The sequence below is a fragment of the Adiantum capillus-veneris genome, chromosome 12 (assembly GCF_014529385.1).
Source record: "Adiantum capillus-veneris isolate H3 chromosome 12, ASM1452938v2, whole genome shotgun sequence".
Taxonomy (NCBI): domain Eukaryota; kingdom Viridiplantae; phylum Streptophyta; class Polypodiopsida; order Polypodiales; family Pteridaceae; genus Adiantum; species Adiantum capillus-veneris.
This window is the reverse complement of record NC_140942.1, coordinates 43,775,923-43,800,220: the sequence shown is the minus strand read 5'-3', so window position 1 is coordinate 43,800,220 and position 24,298 is coordinate 43,775,923. Positions and strand designations below refer to the sequence as shown.

General features: G+C 39.5%; 1 protein-coding gene across 1 annotated transcript; it reads right to left on the bottom strand.

Moving 5' to 3' along the window:
- Nucleotides 1-11,434: 11,434 nt before the first annotated feature.
- On the bottom strand, nt 11,435-23,511 carry LOC147445661 (uncharacterized). The gene is made up of 8 exons (XM_086524616.1): nt 22,924-23,511; nt 22,591-22,872; nt 21,626-22,498; nt 15,463-15,637; nt 14,746-15,366; nt 14,620-14,703; nt 11,852-11,988; nt 11,435-11,737 (listed from the first exon to the last, which is right to left on the bottom strand). Exons 1-8 carry the CDS (start codon nt 23,509-23,511, stop codon nt 11,435-11,437), a joined length of 3,063 nt encoding a protein of 1,020 aa, XP_086380742.1.
- Nucleotides 23,512-24,298: the final 787 nt, after the last annotated feature.

Here is a 24,298-nt window from a genome sequence, read left to right as displayed (position 1 = left end):
GCAAATAAAAAATCTACTCGGTGCTTGGGAGCCTGGGCTACCACAAGCGTGTCTTAAGATTTTAGCTGCACACATTGCTGTAGTAGCTAGCAAGTCTATTTAGTACTTGGGAGGCAAAGCTATGACAAGTACTTCATATCCTTTTCAATGCAAGCACATTTGTAACATGCATAACATTTATAATGAAGAACATTTAGAAACAAGGTTCTCAAGTTTTAATTTATTAAATGATTTTGCAACATTTATAATGATGTTTATGTTTTATGAAATTCATTGTTAGCAGTCACGAAGTACATTTAGTCCTTTAGCTAGAGCTTATGCATTCCTTAACTTATGCATTATTTTATCAACTTTGAAAGGACAATTATTAAAATTAAATAAATACTTACACAAGACCTTATCATTACATAACATTTTGTCTTCATGGTGGTATCTCCTGCTTAAGAGGAGCATTTGCTATGAACCTTGAGTAATTTACACTGACTTTTTATAGACTTTCATGGAACATTGTATCTTGGCCAATAAGCAGGCAACTTAAGCTTTTAAGTTGTATCATTGACTAGCTTTGAATCTTGGAAGGACCATATTACCTTTTTGCCAGCTTGGCATAGTACTTTTGATGACCCATGAGTTCTCCTCGCCAACTTATGTCCATAGCATACCTTACACAAGTTTTGGGGAATCTAGAAAGATCCCTTAAAAAAAAAACATCGCACATATACTTGCACAACAAGACCAATCTATATATATTTCTTGATCTTGGACCTTGTGTCTATCATACTTGACCTTTTGACATACTATGCATTGCTTTATATAGTCATGAATGTCGTGTCGCATAATGGGCATAGAAATGAGTTTCTATTGCTTTGGTTGTGGCTTGTATTCCATGGTGCCCTATATAAGGAGGTTCATGTGATTCAAAAATAACATTCTCAGAAAGATTCTTTGATATGCATGGTTGTAAACCATTCAATAGAGATCCATTCTTTAGTGAGAAAGGTTCGTGGGTCTTGTTATTCTTTAAGTCGGCCATAACAATTACATAGTCCTCTTAGCTCATGTAAGTTCTTTGGTTGTGTCCACTCATTTATTAATCTAAGCTTGTAAGAATCCTTACAAGATCCTTCTTTAGAGATACTAGGACCCAATTATCATATCTCATTGAGAAAGAATTCATTTTATTTTCATTTATATAGATCTTGTTAGCACGCAACTCTTCAAAACCACCTTTAAATACTGTTTGTGTTCTTCCAAAGTTTTGGAGTAGATGATTATATCATCAAAGAATACTCCTATGCATGCTCTATGCTTTTGGAAGAATCTTGCCATCAACCTATTAAAGATTTTAGGAGCATTGGTAAAGCCAAAAGGCATTAATAGGCATTCATACAACCCAAGCTGCATACAAAATGCAGTTTTGTAAAGGTCACTAGGCTCAATCCTTGTTTTATGGTAGCCATTTTTAAGGTCAATTCTAGTGAAGTAGGAAGAACCTTATAGCTCATCAAATATGTCCTCTATGAAAGAATTAGAAATTGTTTGTTTTCTTATTTAGTGCATGATAGTCTACAGAATACAATAGGACCTATTCTTCTTTTGCATTAAAAGGACAAGTGAGCAAAAATGAGATGAACTTGGATATGCCATTTCCTTTTCTATGAAATCATTAACTTGGGAGAGAATCTCCTCTTGTTGTGTGAGAAACATATTACGAGGAGCAATTCTAGGCACTAGCTCAATATTATGGTCATCGTCTCCTCTCGAGGGAGGTACCTCACTTGGGATAGAGTCAAAAAAGCAATCACTATATGATTGAAGGAAAGACATGTGATTCATTTCATCATTAGAACATGGTTTGGTATTGGATTCTATTTAGGAAACACTGAACCTAACAAGCTTTGATACCACGTGTTAAGTAAGTGATTATTATGGGGATAGATCGAGCTTGTCAAATACCGTGAATTCAAGAGGACTAGGGTGGGTGATGCCTAACCATCGTATGTATAAGTGAGACAAAGAAGTGTGAACAAATGATATGACTCAAGTGAATTAGGTTCCAAGATAAATTAACTTGTGCCATAAAAATTAATATCTAACCAACCCAAATGATTTTCTCACATTAAATTTGATCATTTAATGTGGGAGAATAAACGGGAACAAGGGTTAGAATATAGACATGTTCTTATAGATCTATCTCAACATGGAACCAATGGTAAAGGGGACCAAATGAGATATGGTACAAAGAGAAAGGCTAACCAATGGAGCATAAAGACCTTAGGGTTAGTTTCATTGAAGACCTCCAATAGTTAGTGTTAAAAGTCTTAATTAAGCTAGGGTTGTGCTTGAGGTGGGAACCCGGCCCAAGCTTAAGGTGATTGAGGTGCGTGTTGCGCTTGATGACTGAGAAGCTTAAGGTGCTTGAGGTGCCTGTCGCACTTGATGACTGAGATGCTTGAGGTGCTTAATGATTAAGATGCTTCAGGTGCTTGTCATGCTTGAGATGCTAGGGTTGTACTTGAGGAGGTAACCCGGCCCAAGTTTGAGGGGCTTAAGGGCCAAGCTTGTGGTGGGGATCGGGCCTAAGCTTGAGGGGCTTGAGGTGTCAAAAAGTCAATCATCAATCCCTACAAGGAGGGGACGAGCCCTACAAGAGGGGGGATGAGAGAGAGCACACACACACTCACACAAGGAAAGCTTGGTACAAAGAAAGCAAAAGGGACACTTGTCAAGTTCCTCCTCATGTCGCCCTCGTGGTGTGCCTAAAGCCTATTGGTTAGCAACCTAAGGGGTCCAATGATCATTTAGAATATTTAATTAATTGTTTTTTCATTTATCAAGTTCTCTCTCTCAAAGGGGAAAGGGGGACACTTGTCCCAAGACTACCCTTGTTGCTTGTAATACCTCCTGTTTGTGATTGGCTAGTAGGCCTGGAGGGGTCCAATGAGCTTTAAGCATGAGCTACAAGGGGGGGTCGACCAAGGAAGCTAGGGGCATGCTTGGGGGGTATACTCTCTCTCTCTCTCTCTCTCTCTCTCTCTCTCTCTCTCTCTCTCTCTCTCTCTCTCTCTCTCTGTGTGTGTGTCTCATTGTGGGAAGTGAAAAGTGCAAGAGCTCCCTCTCCTTCTCCAAGCAAGTAGAGAGGTTAAGAGCCTACACCAAGACTCTTGGCTATGGAATGCAAATCCAACCAAGATCCATGATTCAATGCTTAAGCTTGCCATCTTCTCCATCTTCATTACTATGCTATTATGTATGCTAGCAAGAAGAGTGATGATAAGTGAGGAACTAATTTCTTATAAAATGTTTTTTCTTCCTCTTCCCTACCCTCATTCCCTACTAGCGCTGTGCACCTTTGAAGGTGTTTGAGGTCTTGGGACTGAGGCTTGGGATAGTTAATGCTTTCCATAAAGTTTATTTTATGCTTGTGATGCATGAATCTTTCCATCTTCATTGCATCACCTAGGTCATAAGGAACACAAAGATTGGATTGTAACAAGTCTCTCTTGATGGGAGAAACTATAATACAAATGTCTATTGGAGGGGGGACCAGCTCATAAATCCGGTCCTCAACTGTTGTCATGTTCTCTAAACTCTCTCTCTCTCTTGCAAAAGTATTGTTCATGCCAAGTTAACTAAATGCTATGTTTATGTTGCTACCATAACTTATGTTCACCCGCTATTCTCACAAAAGTAATTTCACAAAAGTACTCTCTCTAATTCCGCTACTCTCAAGTTAATAGGCCAATTCCATTACAACTTGACTCGTAAACACGATTTTGAGTTGAGTGCAAGTGATCCCAAGTTCATAAGAAGAATTTCACCTCATGTACACAAACTTGGATAAACTTTCATTGAGAAATGGTCCTCCTTTATATCAGGTCATACACTACTTCATTGCATATGGGTTTTCTGCCCCTTCACCTTCCACCAACCTTTTCCATAATCTTCAATACCTCCCCTCAAAGATACAATCTTTGCACTTTCCTAATACCTTTACTCCATAATGAGTAGCCCAGAAAGAAGGCCCCAAACTTTTATAAACTAGCCCAAAATTCTCATCCCTATAGATTATTCTAGGTCTTGACATGTGCATACATACATCATGGGGGTTTTACAACATATCTTAAAATATATTTTTTAGTCCTTTGGAAGATTCTTCTCTTGCTGGTGCCTCTTCTCCTCCTTCCTCTTCTCTTCTTCCAAAACAATTTGCCTCCTGTTGAGGGCAATCTCTAGCAAAATGTCTTGGTTGTCCACACCTATGACAATAAACTGTCCTCTATCGCCACCTCAGCCTCGTCCCCTTCCTCTTGTCATGGTTTTAGTTCCTCCTTTGAATCCTCCTTGGTTGATGAATATTTGATCTTTTGGTACTTCTATTAGAGCCACACATTTTGGCTTAGTCTTGTGCTTTGAATCAAATTCCATAAGTGCAACAACTACTTCATCAAGCTTCTTTTTCATATCAAATGGTGCCTTGTCAACAGTGTTGAGTAGAACTGCAATGGATTCATCATCATGAATCTACTTTTGTACTCCTAGAAAATTTTGCTTCAATGCTTTAAAGTTGTTACGGTGAGCCACAAGCAACGCGTCATCCTTCTTCTTCAATTTGTAGAATGCGGTGCCAAATTCCTGGTTGAGAGTATCCCAAGCCTCTCTTGCATCCATGATCCCAGCAATATGTGAGATGACATCATCTCCTAATGATTGGGTAATTAGCCCAAGAGATTTTTGATTGGATGCAATTGTTGCTCAGCATGATGCTTCGTCATTTGGCTCTAATGAATGTCATAAACCTTTGCACATAAGCAAGTATATGATTTTGCATTTCATGCAAAGGTCCTATGCTTACAATGTGCCTTTACCGTTTTCTTGCCAATTTCAATTTTTTCTAACACCCAAGTACAAGTCTACAAGGTTTAACTAAAGCTTTGGAGAGCTACTACCTTTAACACTGATGGGGTCAAGAGCAATGAGATTTGATCCCCCTTTTTTTGTTCTTTGTTTTTTTGTTTATGGGGTCGATGCCCTTAACATTGCCACATAACTTTGCCAAGATCAAGAACCGAATTTTTTTTTGGTCGCATACTCTTGAGAGCAAGCGAATGAGGGGAGGCAGTAGATGCAACGATGAGCCGCCAAGATCAAGAACCTTAAAAAAAAAACTGGTTGCAGACTCTTAAGAGCGAGCGAAAGAGGGAAAGCAATAGATGCAACGATGAGCCACCGCAAGTTTGAGCACCCTTGCCATGGATCTCTAGGTTTCCTACCTTGGAAGCACGCTCGCCGCCATAGAGGAAAGGCGAAATCCTTCCCTAAGGATGATCCTAATAATAAGCCCCACCTCACTACTTTCCTTGGCTACAAAGCCGGCATGACCCACATTGTGAGGGAGGTGAAGAAGCCTAGACACAAGAAGGAGACCTGTGAGACCATCATAGTTGTTAACACTAGTTCTGTAATTGGACACTTAAGCGTCATGAGACACTAAAGTGTCCCATTTGTCTACCAAGTTTTAGCAATTTATTTGTCAAAATAGAAAGTAATTTTTTACACCTTGCTTCTACCATAAACTGGTTATGAGGGAAAGAAACATTTGATTTTTCTCCATATCAAAATATAATCCGTATGGAGAGAATTTTGGTAAGTTGTAAGTCATAAATTTTAGTAAAATTTCAAGCTGTTTTGCCCAAAAAATCATAAAATTCTTGTATATTTTTGTAGAGATAACCTTTTTTATGTTTATAAAAGCCAAGTGTTAGCACTTAGTGTTACAAAACAATGGAATGCACTTCAAAGATAAGTTTTCAAGTCACATGCAAGCTATATACATAATTTCATACTTGAGCACGTGTTGAATACGAGCATAATTTTGGTCTTCCAAAGGTCCCCTCATGAAATTGGTACTATTCTAGTGCAATTTGACAGCTAAAAATGACTTTATATGTTTAAACCAAGAAAATACATATTTTTTGGGCTCCCTAACTCAATTAAATTTTGTTTCTTGAACTCTATCTTGAATTTTTTATCGTGTAAAAACTCTTGAAAATGTTGAGTTCTCCATAATAACATTGAAGCCAAGGTTTTAAGCACCCCAATTGTGTATGTACAATGTACTTTGATACATTTAGTTAATCTAAGTGAAAAGTTTGATATTATTTGAGGTTTTGAATGCTTATGTCTCAAGAATGAAAATATCAAATTTTTCTCTTATGCAATTTTGAATATTTTAAATGATCCAATAATTGCTGCATACCAAAGCTTTTCTACTTGCCACCTTGAGTGCTCAATGGAAAGGGCAAGCAATGTATCACTTTCTAAAACTCACAAATACATCAGAAATATATTTTTCTTTGTATACAACGATATGTTTGAAATGACCATATCAAACACATGGAACGTTCCATTATTTTATATACTCCAAAGTCAAATTTTTTACACATAAAACTTTCCATTACTATAGCCAAATTGTTGAAAAGTCACCTAAAATTTTCTACTAGGTCGCTTCATTTTTTATTGAGCTTATAAAGGTGATTTCTTCAAAGCATCAATCACAGTCTTACGAGGGTCAACTTGATGAGTATAATTCTTGATCATGGTGGATTCTAAAATGCAAGGTTATATTTTTAAAAGATCCTCTAGCTAACATATTTAAGCATATCAAGAGGGTTTTCTTAAATAATTGTCTAATACAAGTAGCATTTAATTTAAATTTATAAAAAAAGGACACTTAAGTCTCCTGTTTTGGTACCAAACTAGTGTTAAGACTCCTCCTATGATTGTTGTCGGTCTTGTCACATATGTAAAGACTGCTCGTGGGCTGAGAACTTTGACTGCTGTGTTTGCCCAACATTTAAGTGATGAGTTGAGGAGGCGTTTCTACAAGAACTGTAACAAGTCCAAGAAGAAGGCATTCACCAAGTACTCCAAGAAGTTTGATCAGGATGAGGGCAAGAAGAACATAGAAATTGAACTCAAGAAGATGAAGAAATATAGGATGTTCATCAGGAACCTGAAAGGAATCAAGCAGAAGAAGGCTCTGATACCATGTTGAATACTGTGGATTCAAGAGGACTAGGGTGGGTGATGCCTAACCATAATGCATAAGAGAGAGAGAGAGAGAGAGAGAGAGAGAGAGAGAGAGAGAGAGAGAGAGAGAGAGAGAGAGAGAGAAGTGTGAACAAATGATATGACTCAAACGAATTAGATTCCAAGATAGATTAGCTTGGACTCATAAACATGACCTTGAGCTAAGTGCAAGTAATCAAAAAGTTCATAAGAAGCATTGCAACTCATGCACACAAACTTGGATAAACTTTCATTGAGAAATGGGTCTCTTTTATATCATACCATACACTACTACATTGCATATGGGTTTTGTGCCCCTTCACCTTCTACCAACCTTATCACATAATCTTTAACAAAGCTTGCATTCATGATTTTAATAATAGAGTTCATTAGATCATGATAATTAGGATTAGAGCTCCGCAACCACAAGGTAGCTGCACATAAACTGGGCTTCAATTGAATGAGAAAAATGAACCAAGTTACAAGGGCCATTATACAAGCCTAAGAGAGAGCTTCTAATGACATCATGGGCAATGGAAGAGCTCAAATCAGCCCCAATTTCTAGGTGACGTGTGGGAGTGTGTGGCATGCGCATGGCATGTGAGGAATCTACCAAATGTATCAAAAAGGTCCTCTCTCTCAAGTGCAATGTATCTAGTCAAGGTGTCCTAGGGGTAGAGTTCCATGAAGTGAGCTAGGCACAACACCGAATAGGGATGTAATTAGTTGTGCAAGGGAGGAAGGGCCATCCCTTTTAAATCCATACCTTGGATATTGCTTCCTTGGTGCTCAAAGCTTTAGTAATATCCTACGTTGAAATAGGCATAACCTGTAGTACTCTTTTGACCTTCTCCACACTAGTCCACCAACGGTGTGTACTCATGACACTATCCAATCTTTAGTGAAGTAGAGTAGAAGAATAATTTATTGTCTTTATTAAAATTTAGAAAAAAAGAGGCATTGCATGAGACACTCGGCATGTAAGGATTTAACAACCAACCCATAGAAAATTATCCTCAATGAACACAGACTACAAAAATGACTTTGGAATTTGAGTTAGATGGAAAAAAAGTCAAGCAATGCTATGGCCTTGCCCTTTGAGCAAGAAAAATAGAGTATGAATAATGGACAAGGTCCATTTTGTTTGTTGCACTAGGTAGGACTAAAGCTTAAGGCATATTATGATTAACTCTAAATATCGTATCAAAGACACGATTAGGAACTCTTGATCAAATAGTGGCATCAATGGATTAGACAAAAGGATGACTAGATTATTGAAGAACAAAGTGAGCTACGTGGTGGGTTTCAAACAGAAGCTAGCATGGGTAATGAACACTAATCAAGGAAGTAGATCAAGGGAAAACTAGGTGAGATGAGCATGAGACAATGGTGGAAAGCAGGGCTAGAAAAATACATTTTTCCTAACCGATCAAAATAAGGGGAAACTTGAAATTCTCCCGGTTTTCAGGTCAAAATTTGAAGCTTTTGTCGGTAATTACACAAACTTGTGTAAATTTGCCGGTTTCCTAAAGGCAAGCTCAAAATCTACCTGGGATTTTATAGTTTTAGCCGGTTAAAATACATTAGACCCCGGTTTTCTTCTAACACTGGTGGAAAGGTGACCTCAAATAAGCCCACTAGAAAGTGGGTTGACCCCTCATTTTAGGGGTAGTTTTAACTTTTTACATACATTCTACTTTGGTAAAAATGGCCTCGGGTTCAAGAAAAGGAACTTTGGTAGCATTGAATTTGAACTTCTAGGATCCAAACAAGGTTGTGGTCAAAGGGACTCCACTCACACTTACAATTTGAAGAGCAATTAGGTCTCCCCCAATCTCAAAAAAAATAAAAATCTTTCAAAGCATATTAAGTGCATACTAGTATGTGACCCGCGCATTGCTGCGGCCAAGAAGGAGTATCATTCAATTTTGTGTAACCCCCCCTCCCCCCTTTTTTAAAAGGATAACATGTGTAAGTATTTTTTATGCATCCAATTCAAGGTAGTGACAACCATATCTTAAATGCTTTATTATGTGCAATAATGCATTATGGTATCAACCTAAATCACACTGGCTTTGTACGACAATAGAAAGTGCATAGAGAATTGAATGAACATAACAACTACATAACATAAACTTAAAAGACTACACATGAGGTTGGGGGGGGATGAAGAGAGAGAGAGAGTAGAATAAGAACATGGTTTTTTTTAACTTTAGAGAGAGAGAGAGAGAGAGAGAGAGAGAGAGAGAGAGAGAGAGAGAGACGGGAAAAGGGAAACTAAAAGAAAAACAACAATCCACTTCCATTACTATAATTAGTTTTTGTAAGCCCTAATATTCGTCTTTAAAGAAAAAGTTTTTTGCAAGCCACTAAATCTTAACTAACAAAACAACTGCAACTTCAAAACGACAACCTTCGGGATGTTGCATTTGGTACTCGTAGAACCCATGGACCCACACAATGAATGCTCCTACCAAAATGACGACGTCCCTCACACAGGGTGTATAATACAATCCTCCAATTCTCATATCTATCCCTATAAGAGTATTCTGCATTGGCCGGCAAGTGATCTCCGAGCTCGCGAACCAGTATGCGAGCTGAACCTGCAGTACGATTCACTGATATGAAAGTACCCTTGGAGTCCTCCGAAAAACTCATGCACTTCCATTAAAATGTTATCACGATAATAGTGATCCCTGCAAGCCAATTGGTTAATTACAATAAGTTCAATAACCAAAAAATATTTTAAAAAGCATTGTGCTTCATTGGTGTTCCTTACCTAACAACTTCAAAGCTTTCAATAATGTGTACTACATCATGCATACTAAGTGGGCCTCTCCAACCAGGTGGATCTAAATGAGAAAATTGTTAGTTTGAACACCAAGCTGGAAAATTTTCAAATGATATACTTAGATCCTACCATAGATAAGAAAGGGCGGATGATGAAGCATCCAGCTAAACGTAGATACTGTCCAATGCATTCTTTGACGTGGCATCTTTAAATAATATATTTCAACCCCGTCCAAGAAACATCATAACATCAGCTTTTCATGACAATCGAAGTGTATGTAGAATTGAATCAACATAGCAACTATAGTATGTGATCCACATGTTGGTGTAATCCAAAAGAGCACACTATTGATACCATTGAAACTTTGAAATTTGTAACAAAAACTTAGTTCTAGATCACTCATAGACATGCATAAAGAGCTACACAAATCTACTCGTTTCTGTGTACGTAAGCCATAAAATTTCAACATTTTCACATAATGAGATGGAAAAACATGAAAAATATCACGCATATGCAAAAACTTAAAGCAAAGGCAACACATAGTTTTGAGATTTTAAGAAAAGAAAATAACTTCAAATGCAATACCAATAAACCTTCAAACATCGATAGATCTTATTTACGATTTACATTGTCCACTCCATGCAAAATGTCAAAACTCTTAGGAAACAATTAAACAAAATAGTTAGTGGCAAAGGATGCTTTGGTGGAGTTTCAATTGGTAATATATAATAACTATAATAACATTCAAATTTTCTACACTATCATACATCGATGACCCTTTTGTAAAAATAATCCCACAAACTCTATCGTCTTGTTTGAACCTTCCACAATTAGGATACATTATATATACTTTGTGGATACACATCATAACAGGGTCTCAATGGTCCCTAATTTTCAAAAGCAAAGGGTTTCATAGGAGGAAGTTTGTTGTTTGCAAAGAGAAAATAAACTTTAGGCACATGCATATGCATCAATACAATAAAATATCCCATTGAAGTGGTTTGATGTGCATGACTCCAATCTGAAGTTGTCTACAATGGTCATTACGAACTAATAATGGGGTCTGGAAAGTGCTACCCAAATAGTTGAGAGTGCAAAAAGTGAACCAAATTTAAAGGTGTAAGACAATTTCTACTTGTAAACCTAAAGATAACTTTCAGAATGAAATCTAGAAGGTGGAAAAATATCATGGAATCTATCAAGCTTCCAAGTATTTCGTTGCAACGTCCTTGAAGCTCACATAGCTAAGCATAGTTGTAACGATGGAAGACTCTTTTCTAAAAATATGCTACCTTATGTCCCCAAGCCACAAAGGTAGTACCTCATATTGTTTTGGCCAAAAATATCATCTCAACCAAAGTCTCAAAACTTAATTTAAGTATACTCTATGGCTTCATGCCATGTAGATCAAACAACACAAGTATAAAAAAAAAAAAAAAACAACATGTTCACTAATTTATCCTACCAACACAGTTCAAAGCAAGGTATGCTTTAATACATCAACATAGTGAATCAAATTAACACACAAAAGTACGTGCTTCAATTATTTCTAGTAGCCAAGGTTGAATGTTGCTATATGGCACGGCCGTCAGAAGCTCGAGCCATCTTTGTCATCAATGCATTCAATCGATTCAGATGGACCTTGAGCTGGGTTACCTCTCCTTCTAAAGCAAGGACGTGGTCCTTAAGTGCATCAATTTGGACCTGGATTTCCCTATTGGGCGTGTGTGAGCTTTGCATTGATTCAAATTGTTGCTCCATGCGCACCAGCATGTTGAATTGGTTCTCCTCAACTTGGGCCATTCCTCCATTGAAGCGTTGTGCACATAAACGCACCTCATTGCAAAGGTCTACAATTTGTTGGCCATTCGCTTGCTAAGCCATGTCCGAAAGTGCTTGCAAGTGTCGTTAAAAGTCCATCTGCCTAGACTCACTACGGACAAAGAAGTCCCATAAAGAAGCCATGAGTTCATGATTCCCATCATTTACCACAGGATTAATAGAAGAGGATCCCACGCATCGAGCACTTCTCTTTGCTGCTCGAACATTGGCAAACCTTGGAGGAGTGGACTCAATACCGTCCAACTTGGTCTCAATGATGGCGTTGTTATTCATGTTTTCCATAGCTGTACCATTAAAAAGTACATCACAATGCATATACAACTATCACAAAGGAAGCAATCCCTTGTACAATATTACGAACATAACATCTTATCATACAAAAAACCATAATCTACACAAAGCATAAGAGGTGCAAGTTCAAGAAAAGACACAGAGAGACTTTAATGTTTTCCTCAAGAAACATGCATGATTTTCTCTCTTCCTTATTGCACATCTCTCTCTCTCTCTCTCTCTCTCTCTCTCTCTCTCTCTCTCTCTCAACATAGCAACCTATCCTCTCACAAACATGAGGATCAATGCATAGAATTGTTGTGCTTAAACAAAGATCTCTAAGATATGAACCTAATATCTTGGATCCCTCAAACTCAAATTGCAAGTGGAAAACTCTATTGCATAGAATTACAAAGTCATAAAAAACACCAAGACATTTAGAAATGTATCCAGATTTTCAAAGAACATTGCCTAAAATGGATCACAAGCATGTCAAAGCTATTGATATGTTTGTCATAGAAGCAAACACAATCAAGGACATTATTGTGCCACAAATGATCTAAGAGGCAATATCAACGTAGCTCGCTTCATCATGCAATTGGCAATGGGCTTGGAGTTTCTCCATTCCTAAATTAAGGATCGTTTTTCCATCCCAAGGTTGATTATCTCCCGGCTTAACAAACAATAGTAGTAAAAAAGGGAGACTTTTTTTTAAATAATACAATTGAAGCACAAAACACAACAATTTACACATACCGATTATTGCAGCTATGTATGGTACTACCAAACATGCAAGTTGTTTAGGCAAGTAGATTTGGTAGATCAACTCAGCGAACCTAGAACTCTGGAGGTACTCCCAATTATCGAGAACGGAGTATCCTTCATATCTAGCAAACCATTGAGCATCATCTTCATCTTGGGAAGACACACACTCCTTCCTTACCGAGTAGACACCGTACTCAACGTCAAAGGAGTATGCCAAAATATGCAATGTAGAGATATCGATAGATGGAAACTTCCTAAGGTCCGTAACACATAAGGAAACAAAAAACCCATGAATCTTACTTTATGCCAAGTGAATTTCTGATTTCATGCACACACACCTGGTCTTGTAGTGCTTGCGGATGGTCCTAACAATTTTTTTGTGTGGCAAAGGTGCACACCAAAAAAGTGGCTTTGCTCAAAATAATGGAAAAAAAAATCAAGGTCCCAAAGATAACACAATAAGTCTCCACATCATGTCTTAATGGTGGACAAAAACATACCAGGATGTGGATGATCTTCTACATTTAATAGAAAGGACACCTCGGAGATGTAAATCATTTGATCCATAATCTATATACCCAAATGGAAACCACAAAATAGACAATGTGAGGAAGGAACAAAACCTTCACATGACATAGTTTAGTATATGTTATGGAGAGAGGTAGAAAATTGATTCACAAAATATTTTATGATTTGAAACATATACAAAGAAGAAGACAACGATGAGAAGGATTGGAGCCTTCATATGGCAGTGATTGATATCTCATGGTACATAATGTTTATTGTTAGTACAATTGTTTTGTAAATTACATCAAGGTCATGTGGTAGAATTTTCACTCCAACAGTTGAGAGTGCGTGTGACAGTGCAACATACAATTGTCCATGAGTGAAGACCTGTGTCACCAAGTATAGGCCCAACATGGTAATGCTTTGGCCATTTGACTTATTTATCGTCATACAGAAAGAAGGATTGGAACCTTCATATGACATTGATTAATATCTCATGGTACACAATGTTTGTTGTTAGTGCAGTTGTTTCGTTTACATCAATGTCACGTAGGAGATTATTCACTCCAACGCCTGAACGTGCACGTGATAATGCAACATACAGTTGTTCATGAGTGAAGACCGGTGTCACCAGGTATAGGCCCAACATGGCAATGCTTTGTCCTTGTGACTTATTTATCGTCATACAAAAAGCCAATCTAACTGGGAACTGTCTCCGTCTAAGAATAAATGGCAACTTTGTACCAGAATGCACAAAAACATATTCGAGGGATGAAAACCCGAGTGCCTACACATGTACGTGTAATAACTTCTGCCTCCAGAACTCTTGCATGAAATGCCTTGCACACCAAGAGTGTCCCATTACATAGACCTTGACTTGGATCAATGTTCCGTAGTAGAATGATTGGGGCATTCATTTCAACTCCAAGCAATGTGTTGGAAATCCACCACCCAAGGTGAGACTATTTAAAAACTCCACAGAGTATAAGAAAGGATCTTGCATCGAGTTTTCTGCCACAGAGTCAGCACTAAAGTATTGCACAACATCACCTTTCATTGTGTATAGGGCCTTAGCATTGAGAATATCAACTTGACTTGGATAAATGTTCCATAGTAGAATTATTGGGACATTCATTTCAACTCCAAGCAATGTGTTGGAAATCCACCACCCAAGGTGAGACTATTTACATAGACCTTGACTTGGATCAATGTTCCGTAGTAGAATTATTGGGGCATTCATTTCAACTCCAAGCAATGTGTTGGAAATCCACCACCCAAGGTGAGACTATTTAAAAACTCCACAGAGTATAAGAAAGGATCTTGCATTGAGTTTTCTGCCACAGAGTCAGCACTAAAGTATTGCACAACATCACCTTTCATTGTGTATAGGGCCTTAACATTGAGAATATCAACTTCAAAGTTTTTTGGAGCAAGGATGGCCCGCTCTCTGAAGTATTCTGAATGGACCACATCTTTATCAATTTCTAACTAGATGCAACCTATCAATACATCCAATGAGGATGAAGAAAGCACCATGTGATGGGGGATTTCTATCATTTGTTCATCATCGATTGTCAAAGTCCCATTTCCTACATCCATAAGCCATTCTCTATAGGCAGAATTTGCAACATCACCACCTTCCACACGCATGTTATGTGCCAATCTAAGAATCTTCACACGATTCCATAAGTGCGATCGACAAAGTGTAGCATCAACAATGTCAACACGTGCTCCCTGGAACACCACTGGTAAGATTTGTCTGAAATCTCCCCCAAGAAGCAACACTTTTCCACCAAATGGATTTTTTGAGCACATGATATCTTGCAAAGACCTGTACAAAGCTTCGAAGGCATATCGATGCATCATAGGAGCCTCATCCCACACAATCAACTTGCACATTCTAAGCAATTCAACAAGTTGACCTTGAACAGGGATATTGCATGTGCTACAACTATCAAGGTTTAAGGGTATCTTGAATCTAGAATGTGCAGTGCGTCCATTTCGCAATAGCAATGCTGAAATACCAGAAGATGCTGTGGCCAATGCAACTTCTCCTTCTCCATGCACACGTGACAACAAATAATTATATAAATAAGTTTTTCGAGTCCCTGCAGGACCATCTAGAAAAAAAATAGCCCCACCATCAATAGTCAATCCATGCAACACCGCCTCAAAAGCAATCCTTTGATCTTCATTTAGACTCTACTCCATTTCACATGACATGGATAGCTCTTGCATTGTGTCAAGGCATTGCTCTTGGAAAAGCAAGCTATTTTCATCACGTGTCACAAAGCGTTCATCAGGCATTGGAATTCCAGGAAATTGAGTTAAACTTCGTCCAAAAGTACCAAGAATGTTATGCAAATCTCTCAATGCATACCCTTCAACAACCTGTGTACAACCATCTAGCGACTCATATCTCATCTCCAACATGTGTTGATAGTCCTCATACAAAAAACGTCGAAATCTTTCCCATAAGAGATGAGGGGAGGAGGGTTCACAAAACAATAGAATGGTCACAAACAAATGTCTCAATTACAAGCATGTATGTGTACTGCCAGCTTCCTCCATGCATCCGAACCATTCCCCATCATCTTCCAAGATACCCCTTGCAATGCATGCTGCCTTGAATGTTGGAAACAATACACCATTTGCGGAGCGTAGATCCTCAAATAATTTACATCCTTTACAAATAGTCAAAAGCAAATGGACATAATATCGTTCACCTGCAGAGGGCTGCACAAAATACATCCGCCCAATAGTGTCCCCATGACGTCTCTTTGTCCATTTCTTGGAACCCAAATTCCACACCCAATTTTGAGGAAAATCAATGTACAAAATATCTTTTGCTTCCGGATGTTGGGGTATAAATCCCAATGTGGTCGCCCAGGTAAGTGGGCGGGCCGCCAGGTATGTACACATATTCTTTTGTAAAAACCTAATAAGAACTCACTATGCTCTACACATTACAGTAGAGCGAGTTCACCATATTGTCGTGCTCTTCTTCTCGCACTCTCTCTCGCGTCACACTTTCGCTCGTACTCCTTCAACTGGTATCAGAGCTCAGATCGAGGCTCGGGGCAGCATTTGCAGGTAGCCAGAGTCACCTGCTCAGATTGGAGTGAGATTCGACAGGCGAAGACACAATATCTGAAGGGCTTGGTGTTCTCACAATTTCATTCTGAGGTCATCTCGGCCACCGTCGGCTTCGACAAAGTTCTGCGCAGGCCATTTTCGACTACGTGGTCTCAGCGGGTGCAGATCTGACTCTGCAAATTTGGGGTTTCGGCCTACGACTGCAGGTGCTGAGGATATCGGCACTCCCAGAGTGTTGATTTGTGGCTGTCTACACATCGAAGGATGGCTCACAGTTCTTGGAGGCGTGTCACATACGACACGAGCGCATCTACACACAGACTGTAGGCGACATCCACTAGTTCATCAGGTAGCTTGTATTTGCTGCTTGATATTCCAGATTTCATCCTGATATTGCAGGTACTTCCACAAGGGATGTATTGTCAGAGGTGATGTATGTCTATTGAGGGTTTGCTGGTTGTGAGTCACGCAGCAAACAACCGCCGCAACGGTTACAGCATATAGTGGGAAATTTGCGGATGTACGATTTTGTGGGAATTCTATGTATTGTCAGATTTAATGCAGCCTTTGTTAAGGGTTGAGTGAGGTTTTATTGAGCTGGGGGATTCTCGAATGTTGAGATCCTTTCGGTGATACAGGTCTTGGAGCGATCCCTCGAGCACCCTTAGATAGGCAGCTAGGATGTATTGATTGTGAGTTAGACAGTTGGGATTGCATCTTTGCTTTACTGCCGTTGAGGCATTGTCGTAGTCTATGCTTACAGGACAGTGAGAGACAATACTGATGTAGGACAGATTTACCGACAGCTTATAGTGTTAGAGAGACAGTGGTTTTTTGAGCTATTTTTTGGTCTTTTTTAGTACACCATAGCCATTTTACAAAGGAGACTCTGCCGAAATTTATGCAGAATCTGAAGCTTCCTTGGTTCATTTGACAGGTTGATATTGGTTCAGAGGTCAGTTTACAGGGGAAACTCTGCCGAATTTTTCCCAGGAAAGTAAACTACTGTGAAGCGTAGCTATGGCTGGATCACAGGACACTGCTCTTTACAATATCAAGAAGTTTGATGGAACCAATTTCCCATTGTGGAAGAAGAAGATTTGGTACGTGTTGGTACAAAAGAAGCAGATAAAACCTATAAAGCTCAAGGGGATAAAACCAGAAGATATGGACGAAGATGAATGGAGCGAAATGGATGAATTGGCACTTTCTACCATCATGCTGACTTTGGTAGAAAGCGTTTACTTCAATGTAGCAGACGAGATGTCGGATTATCAAGCATGGACAAAGCTGAGTGATCTTTATGAGAAGCAGAGTGCAGCTTCACAGGTATACTGGCTTAAGAAGCTTGTTGACTTGAAGAGGAAAGAAGGGACCCCTATGTCCAATCCTCTAAATGAATTCAACACCATCTACAGTCAGTTGTCAGCTCAAGGTGTCAAGTTTGATGAACCTGTTAGAGCTATGTTCCTGTTGATCACATTGTCGGAAAGTTGGGACACTTTTCGCACATCTTTGAGTAATTATGCACCTCCAGATGGTTTGAACATAGCAGGTGTAGAAGGAAGTCTGCTTACTGAAGAAACCAATAGAAAGACAATGGACAAAGGCAAAGGAACAGCCTTAGTTGTCAGGGGAAGGACCAAAGAAAAGTACAAAGGTGGAAAGAGGAATCAGTCTCGTAGCAAGTCCCGCAATGCTAAAGGCAAGAGTGACATAGAATGCTACCATTGTGTCAAGAAGGGTCACATGAAAAGAGACTGCAGAGAATGGAAAGCAAAAAAAGGCAAAGAGAAAGCTGAAGACCATGGTGAGAATAACAAGTCCTCAGTGAAGATTCAAGAAATAAATGTGACAAACACTGTTGCAGAGGATGACATTCTAGTGTCAGGAGACATCTACTTCTTGAAGAATACAATGGACTCAGCTCTTCTTACAGCATCTGATGGAAATGCACTGAGTGACTGGATTATAGACTCAGGGGCATCACTTCATGTGTCTCCAAACAAGGAGTGGTTTACCTCTTATGTGACCACTAAAGATCATGTTCGGCTAGGCAATGGATAGACATGTGAGATCTTAGGTGTTGGAGATGTTCAATTGAAGTTTCAGAATGGCTCTTCTTTCACGCTGAAGAATGTGAGACATGTTCCCGCAATTACAAAGAGCTTGATCAGCACAGGTTTACTTGATGATACTGGCTACGTCACCACTTTTGGACAGAACATGTGGACGATATCCAAGGGTTCTATGACAGTAGCACATGGAGTAAAGTCTGGAGTACTTTACATGATTTATGTATCAAATGTCTCTAAAAATGTAATCAATGTAACCGAGCAGCCGAACGTTTCTTTGTGGAATAGCCGGTTAGGACATATGTCCAAGAAGGGAATGGAAATCTTGTCTCGTTCTGGTTATTTGCCTGGCTTTTCATTTAATGATTTTGAATTCTGTGAACATTGTCTGTATGGTAAGCAAACACAGCAACCACATAAGCATATAAGCAGTAGAAGAGATACACAGTTGGCACTTGTTCATAGTGATTTGTGTGGACCTATGGCTAACCTATCTCTAGGGGGAGCTTCTTACTTTATGACATTTATAGATGATTACTCGAGGAAAGTATGGGTTTACTTTCTCAAGCACAAGGATGAAGCGTTTAGTGTTTTCAAAACGTTTGTGACACTTGTGGAGAATCAGAGTGGCAAGAAGCTTAAATGCTTATGCACTGACAATGGTGGAGAGTATGTTTCAAAGGCCTTTCAGGACTTTTGTGGGTCAAAAGGTATAAAACATGAACGTACTGCTCCTTACAATCCTCCTCAAAATGGTGTTGCTGAGAGGATGAATAGGACCATACAAGAGAAGGTCAGAAGTATGTTGTCTAATGCACAGCTGCCAAATGGGTTTTGGGCTGAAGCTGTATCAACAACTGTTCATCTTGTAAATAGATCTCCTAGCAAGGTTTTGCAGAAGGATTCAGTGCCAGAGATGGTATGGTCAGGCAAAATGCCCTCATACAAGCATCTCAGAGTCTTTGGTTGTGAGGCATATACTCACGTTCCAAAGGAATTTAGGAACAAACTTGAGCCAAAGAGTAGAAAGTGCATCTTTCTAGGCTATGGTAATTCTGGTGAGATGGGGTACAGACTTTGGGATCCCGAATCCAGAAAGGTTATCCGCAACAATGATGTTCACTTTAATGAATCCAAATATCATTCTAAACCAAAGAGGGTTGAGGAGATTAGAAGAGTTGTCTTCCAAGAAGATAGACCTGCACGTGCAAGACAAAATGTCAGGGCTCAAGAGGAGCAAGGACATGATAGATTGGAACCACAGGTTGTGGCTGAGCCTGAGCCACCTATTGTGCGTAGATCTGGACGTATCACGCGACCTCCTGATAGGTTTGTTCCATCTATGAACTATGTCATGTTGACTGATTGCAATGAGCCTTCATGTTACAAGGAAGTAGTGCAAATGAAGGACTCCGGGAATTGGCAATTGGCCATGCAGTCAGAGATGATAGCTCTGCATAAAAACCAGACATGGAAGCTAGTTAAATTACCATAAGGCAAAAAGGCTCTACCTTGTAAATGGGTTTACAAGGTATAAGATCACCGCTCATGATAGTCAGCCAAAGTACAAAGCAAGGCTTGTTGCCAAGGGCTTTAAGCAAGAACAAGACATTGACTTTGATGAAGTCTTCTCTCTGGTGGTCAAGATGACTACATTGAGATGCTTTCTTGCATTGGTTGCCATATTAGATTTGGTGTTGCACCAAATGGATGTCAAGATAGCGTTCTTGCATGGTGATTTAGATGTGGAAATTTACATGCAGCAGCCAGAAGGGTTTGTTGAGAAAAGCAAGGAAGATTTGGTATGCCAGTTGTTAAAGAGTCTTTATGGCTTAAAACAATCACCGAGGGCATGGTACCATAAGTTCCACAAGTTTATGCTTTCTCAAGGCTACAAACGTAGTGAATTCGATCACTGTCTATATACAAAGAAGGATAAGGATGGCAGTTGGCTGATCCTTATTTTGTATGTGGATGACATGTTGATTGCTGGCAAGCACTTGGAAGAAATTTCAGCTTTGAAGTCAAAGATGGCAAAATCGTTTGACATGAAAGACATGGGTGAGGCAAGTCATATACTTGGTATGTGCATTGAGAGAGACAGATCAAAGAAGTTGATTTGGTTATCTCAAACAGAGTATATTGACAAGGTTTTGCAACGTTTCAATATAGAGAAGGGAAAGGCATTGAGTGTTCCATTGCCACCATATGTGAAACTTAGCGAACAAGATTTTCCTATGTCTGAGGAAGAACAGGCTGAAATGGATAAGATTCCATATGCTTCTACAGTGGGTAGTTTAATGTATGCAATGATTGCTACTCGCCCAGACATTGCATTTGCAGTGGGAGTAGTAAGTCGATACATGTCAAACCCAGGCAAGAAACATTGGGAGGCAGTGAAAGGAATATTGAGATACCTGAAAGCTACAAAGAGTATGCGTATATGCTATGGGAGTCAGGATCTAAGTGTAAAGGGTTTTACAGACTCAGATTATGTAGGTGACTTAGACAACCGAAGGTCTACGTCAGGGTATGTCTTTACATTGGCTGGTGGAGCAGTATCATGGCGTTCTAGATTACAAGATTGTGTTACTCAGTCTACTATAGAGGCTGAATATGTTGCAGCATCAGAGGCATGCAAAGAATCAATTTGGCTTAATCGACTAGTAACAGATTTGGGAATCAAAGAAGAGATGCCTGTGTTATATTGTGATAGTCAAAGTGCTATACAATTGGCTCGCAATCCAGTTTATCACTCAAAGACAAAGCATGTGGATGTGAAATATCATTTCATCAGGGAAATGCTCGAGGATAAGCAACTTCAGCTTGTCAAAGTTCACACCACAGAAAATCCTGCTGATCTACTTACAAAAGGACTTCCCTCAGAGAGCTTTGCGCATTTTCGCAAGCAGTTAGGTGTAGTGTAGTACATCACTTCTCTACATCTCTTGTATATTAGCTTGTATAGTAGCTTCTCTCACACTTAAAGTACCACATTGGACTTTAAGTGGGAGGTTGTTGGGGTATAAAGCCCAATGTGGTCGCCCAGGTAAGTGGGCGGGCCGCCAGGTATGTACACATATTCTTTTGTAAAAACCTAATAAGAACTCACTATGCTCTACACATTACAGTAGAGCTTGTTCACCATATCGTCGTGCTCTTTTCTCGCACTCTCTCTCGCGTCACACTTCCGCTCGTACTCCTTCACAGGATTCTCCAAGTTGCATGTGAACCACTCTGTCAAAGTGGTCTTCTCTGCATTATCTCTTTGCAAGACATCATTAAGTCTATCATTATCTCGAAAAGTCACGATTTGGCCAACCGGAACATACACGCTCAATCTCTGAACAACTGGTGCATCATTGTGCAAAGGATATTCAAAAATTCTCCAGCAAGACTCAGATGCAGATACATAGCAGCCATCCGTGTACATGTCTATCTCATCAATGTTCTCCCTTTTTGCATCATGTACCGATATATGGAATCTTACAGTTGCCCTATCATGCCCCTTGTAGATGTACTTATAGACATACTTGACAGCTGAAATTATCGAGCATACCTCGACATTGATATGCACATTAAATAGTGTTGACAAAACAGGATTATATGGCACAACCCATCGGTTATCAATAGTAGAACCCCTAACCTTGGCGGTGAAGCCATTGTTTAGTCGCACATAAATGGGGTAGCCATTATTATCCATGCTTGTTTGCTCACAAAATGAAAGTGGATATTTTCTAATACATCGGCCATCAACCATGCAAGAAGATGAACTATTGAACTCGCCACATGGACCATGAATGTTACAACTAACAATGATATCATGCAGCACTGGAAATTGATTTTTATCTCGCAGCTCTACACAAACCATCTTGTCATAGTCAAATATTGATTGAGGCTTACATCGAGGATCTAGAATCAATAATGTATGAGAATGTGGCAAGCCTCTCTTTTGGAACTCCACGACAGACATGTAAGCCACCACTTTCCCAAAAATATCTTTCTTTAAGATATACTTTATCATGCTCGAGTGTTTCAAGAAGAAAACCCTGGTGGTTATGTCTGGTCGATCAGAGGAAACCTGTCCTGGAAGTAATGCCTCATGTTTATTTCTGGCCATTTGGGGTTACATGTGACTGTGATAAATAGGTCTGGCTTTCCCTTTGCACGCACAATTCCCATTGCATCTTGATACAATTGGTACATGTGCCAATGGCCGTCTATAAAAGATGAGGGTAAGACAATTCTTTGACCTACAGACTGTCCAACTACAACATCACTCCCAGACAAGTGCACCATGTCAACCAAGCCTGCATACAATTCTGCCCTCAATGTCTGCTGATTTGTACGGACCCATGCAAGACGACATTCCTCAATGGCACAATATGCATCAACCATAAATTGTTGAAGTAAATGACCCCCACGAAGCAAGCATGACTCTGTATAAGCACGAACCTATAGCGGATATGCATAGTACCCTCTTTGAGTGACATATTGTCGACCAACCAAGGCATCCAAAGGTCCATGCACATTATCATAAGGAAGCTCGATATGCCATCCATCTTCTCCCCGTGGAAAGAGAAGAACATACAATAGTGGCATGTATGACCTGTGTAGATTTGAAATCCTTTGCAGCCTTCCATTTTGACAATGTATCACAATGTCTCGATGGCCAATTGTTTGTACATCCCCTTGACCTGGCATAATCGAAGCAACCTCATTGCCAATAGGTATCAAGTACTTCCTGGAAGTATTTCTATTCTCACAAATTTTCCTTTTGATCTCCACACTAGGACTGTCACGTAACATTCTACCAAGATTGTAGAAGCCATTCTCATACGGATTACATGATCGCATCATCATTGATAATGCTTCAAGAGTGGACAAATTCAAACCATCCAAGGCACTCATACGATTCCGAACCTCATGCTCAGTATCATATACATATATCTGTGCCAATTTTGGAGCCCCTGCTTCATGTGGTAGCAAAGAACCAATTCGATGGTACACACCGCCATGTACACAAAAGCAATATGCACCAGACCTACCCATCAATGTCTCATCAATGGTAGCTCCAAGAGATGAAAATGCCATAACACTATTGTAACTCCTAATGTTTCTTCTGAAAGACCTACTCAAAGCATCACTATTAGTGAGTAGCCTCTCCAATACATCTGGCGGTCTTGCAAGAGGATAGAGGGATACTTTCCCACCTTTGCAACAATATTTTTCCCATTGATGGTGTATCTTCCTTCTTTATTTCACACGGCCAAAGATGTGCACCACAAAACTCACAGAAGGAGGACATGGTTCCTGTATGATCTGTAGGCAATGAAACATGTATCAATGGTAGCATGGAAGGGTGGACACCTCGTAGACATGGATAGGCATGTAGAATGCAAGCAATTCCTCCAAGTGATGTGTCATGAACATACGGGACTTGTTCCTCATTTTGAGCGTCTATGAGAGGGCAAAAGTGTCCGTTATGTTGATGGCACTGCTATCTTATGTTGGAGGTGCGTTGCCTTGCCCATTGTCGACGATATCTTCTTGTCGCATTCAAACATGAAAGAGTGTGCTATCTTCGTCCTTGTCCTTGCATGACAATTTGCAAAGGAACTTGTGGAATAGTAACATCACCATGGATAGAACCCGAGGGACTCCTACCACGACCATGGCCATTTGTTGGGCATGGCAAGGCATCCTTTAGCAAGTATATCGTACATTGTATAGCAAGTTGATGTCAATATTTTTGTGCAACCTTTTGACGTGCACGCACATGACAGAAATGACTTGTAAATTCAGGAAGACAAAGGCATGTGTCCCTTGTCCTCATAAATGCTTCTGTCAAGCAACAGAGAAAACACTAAGTTCATAATGA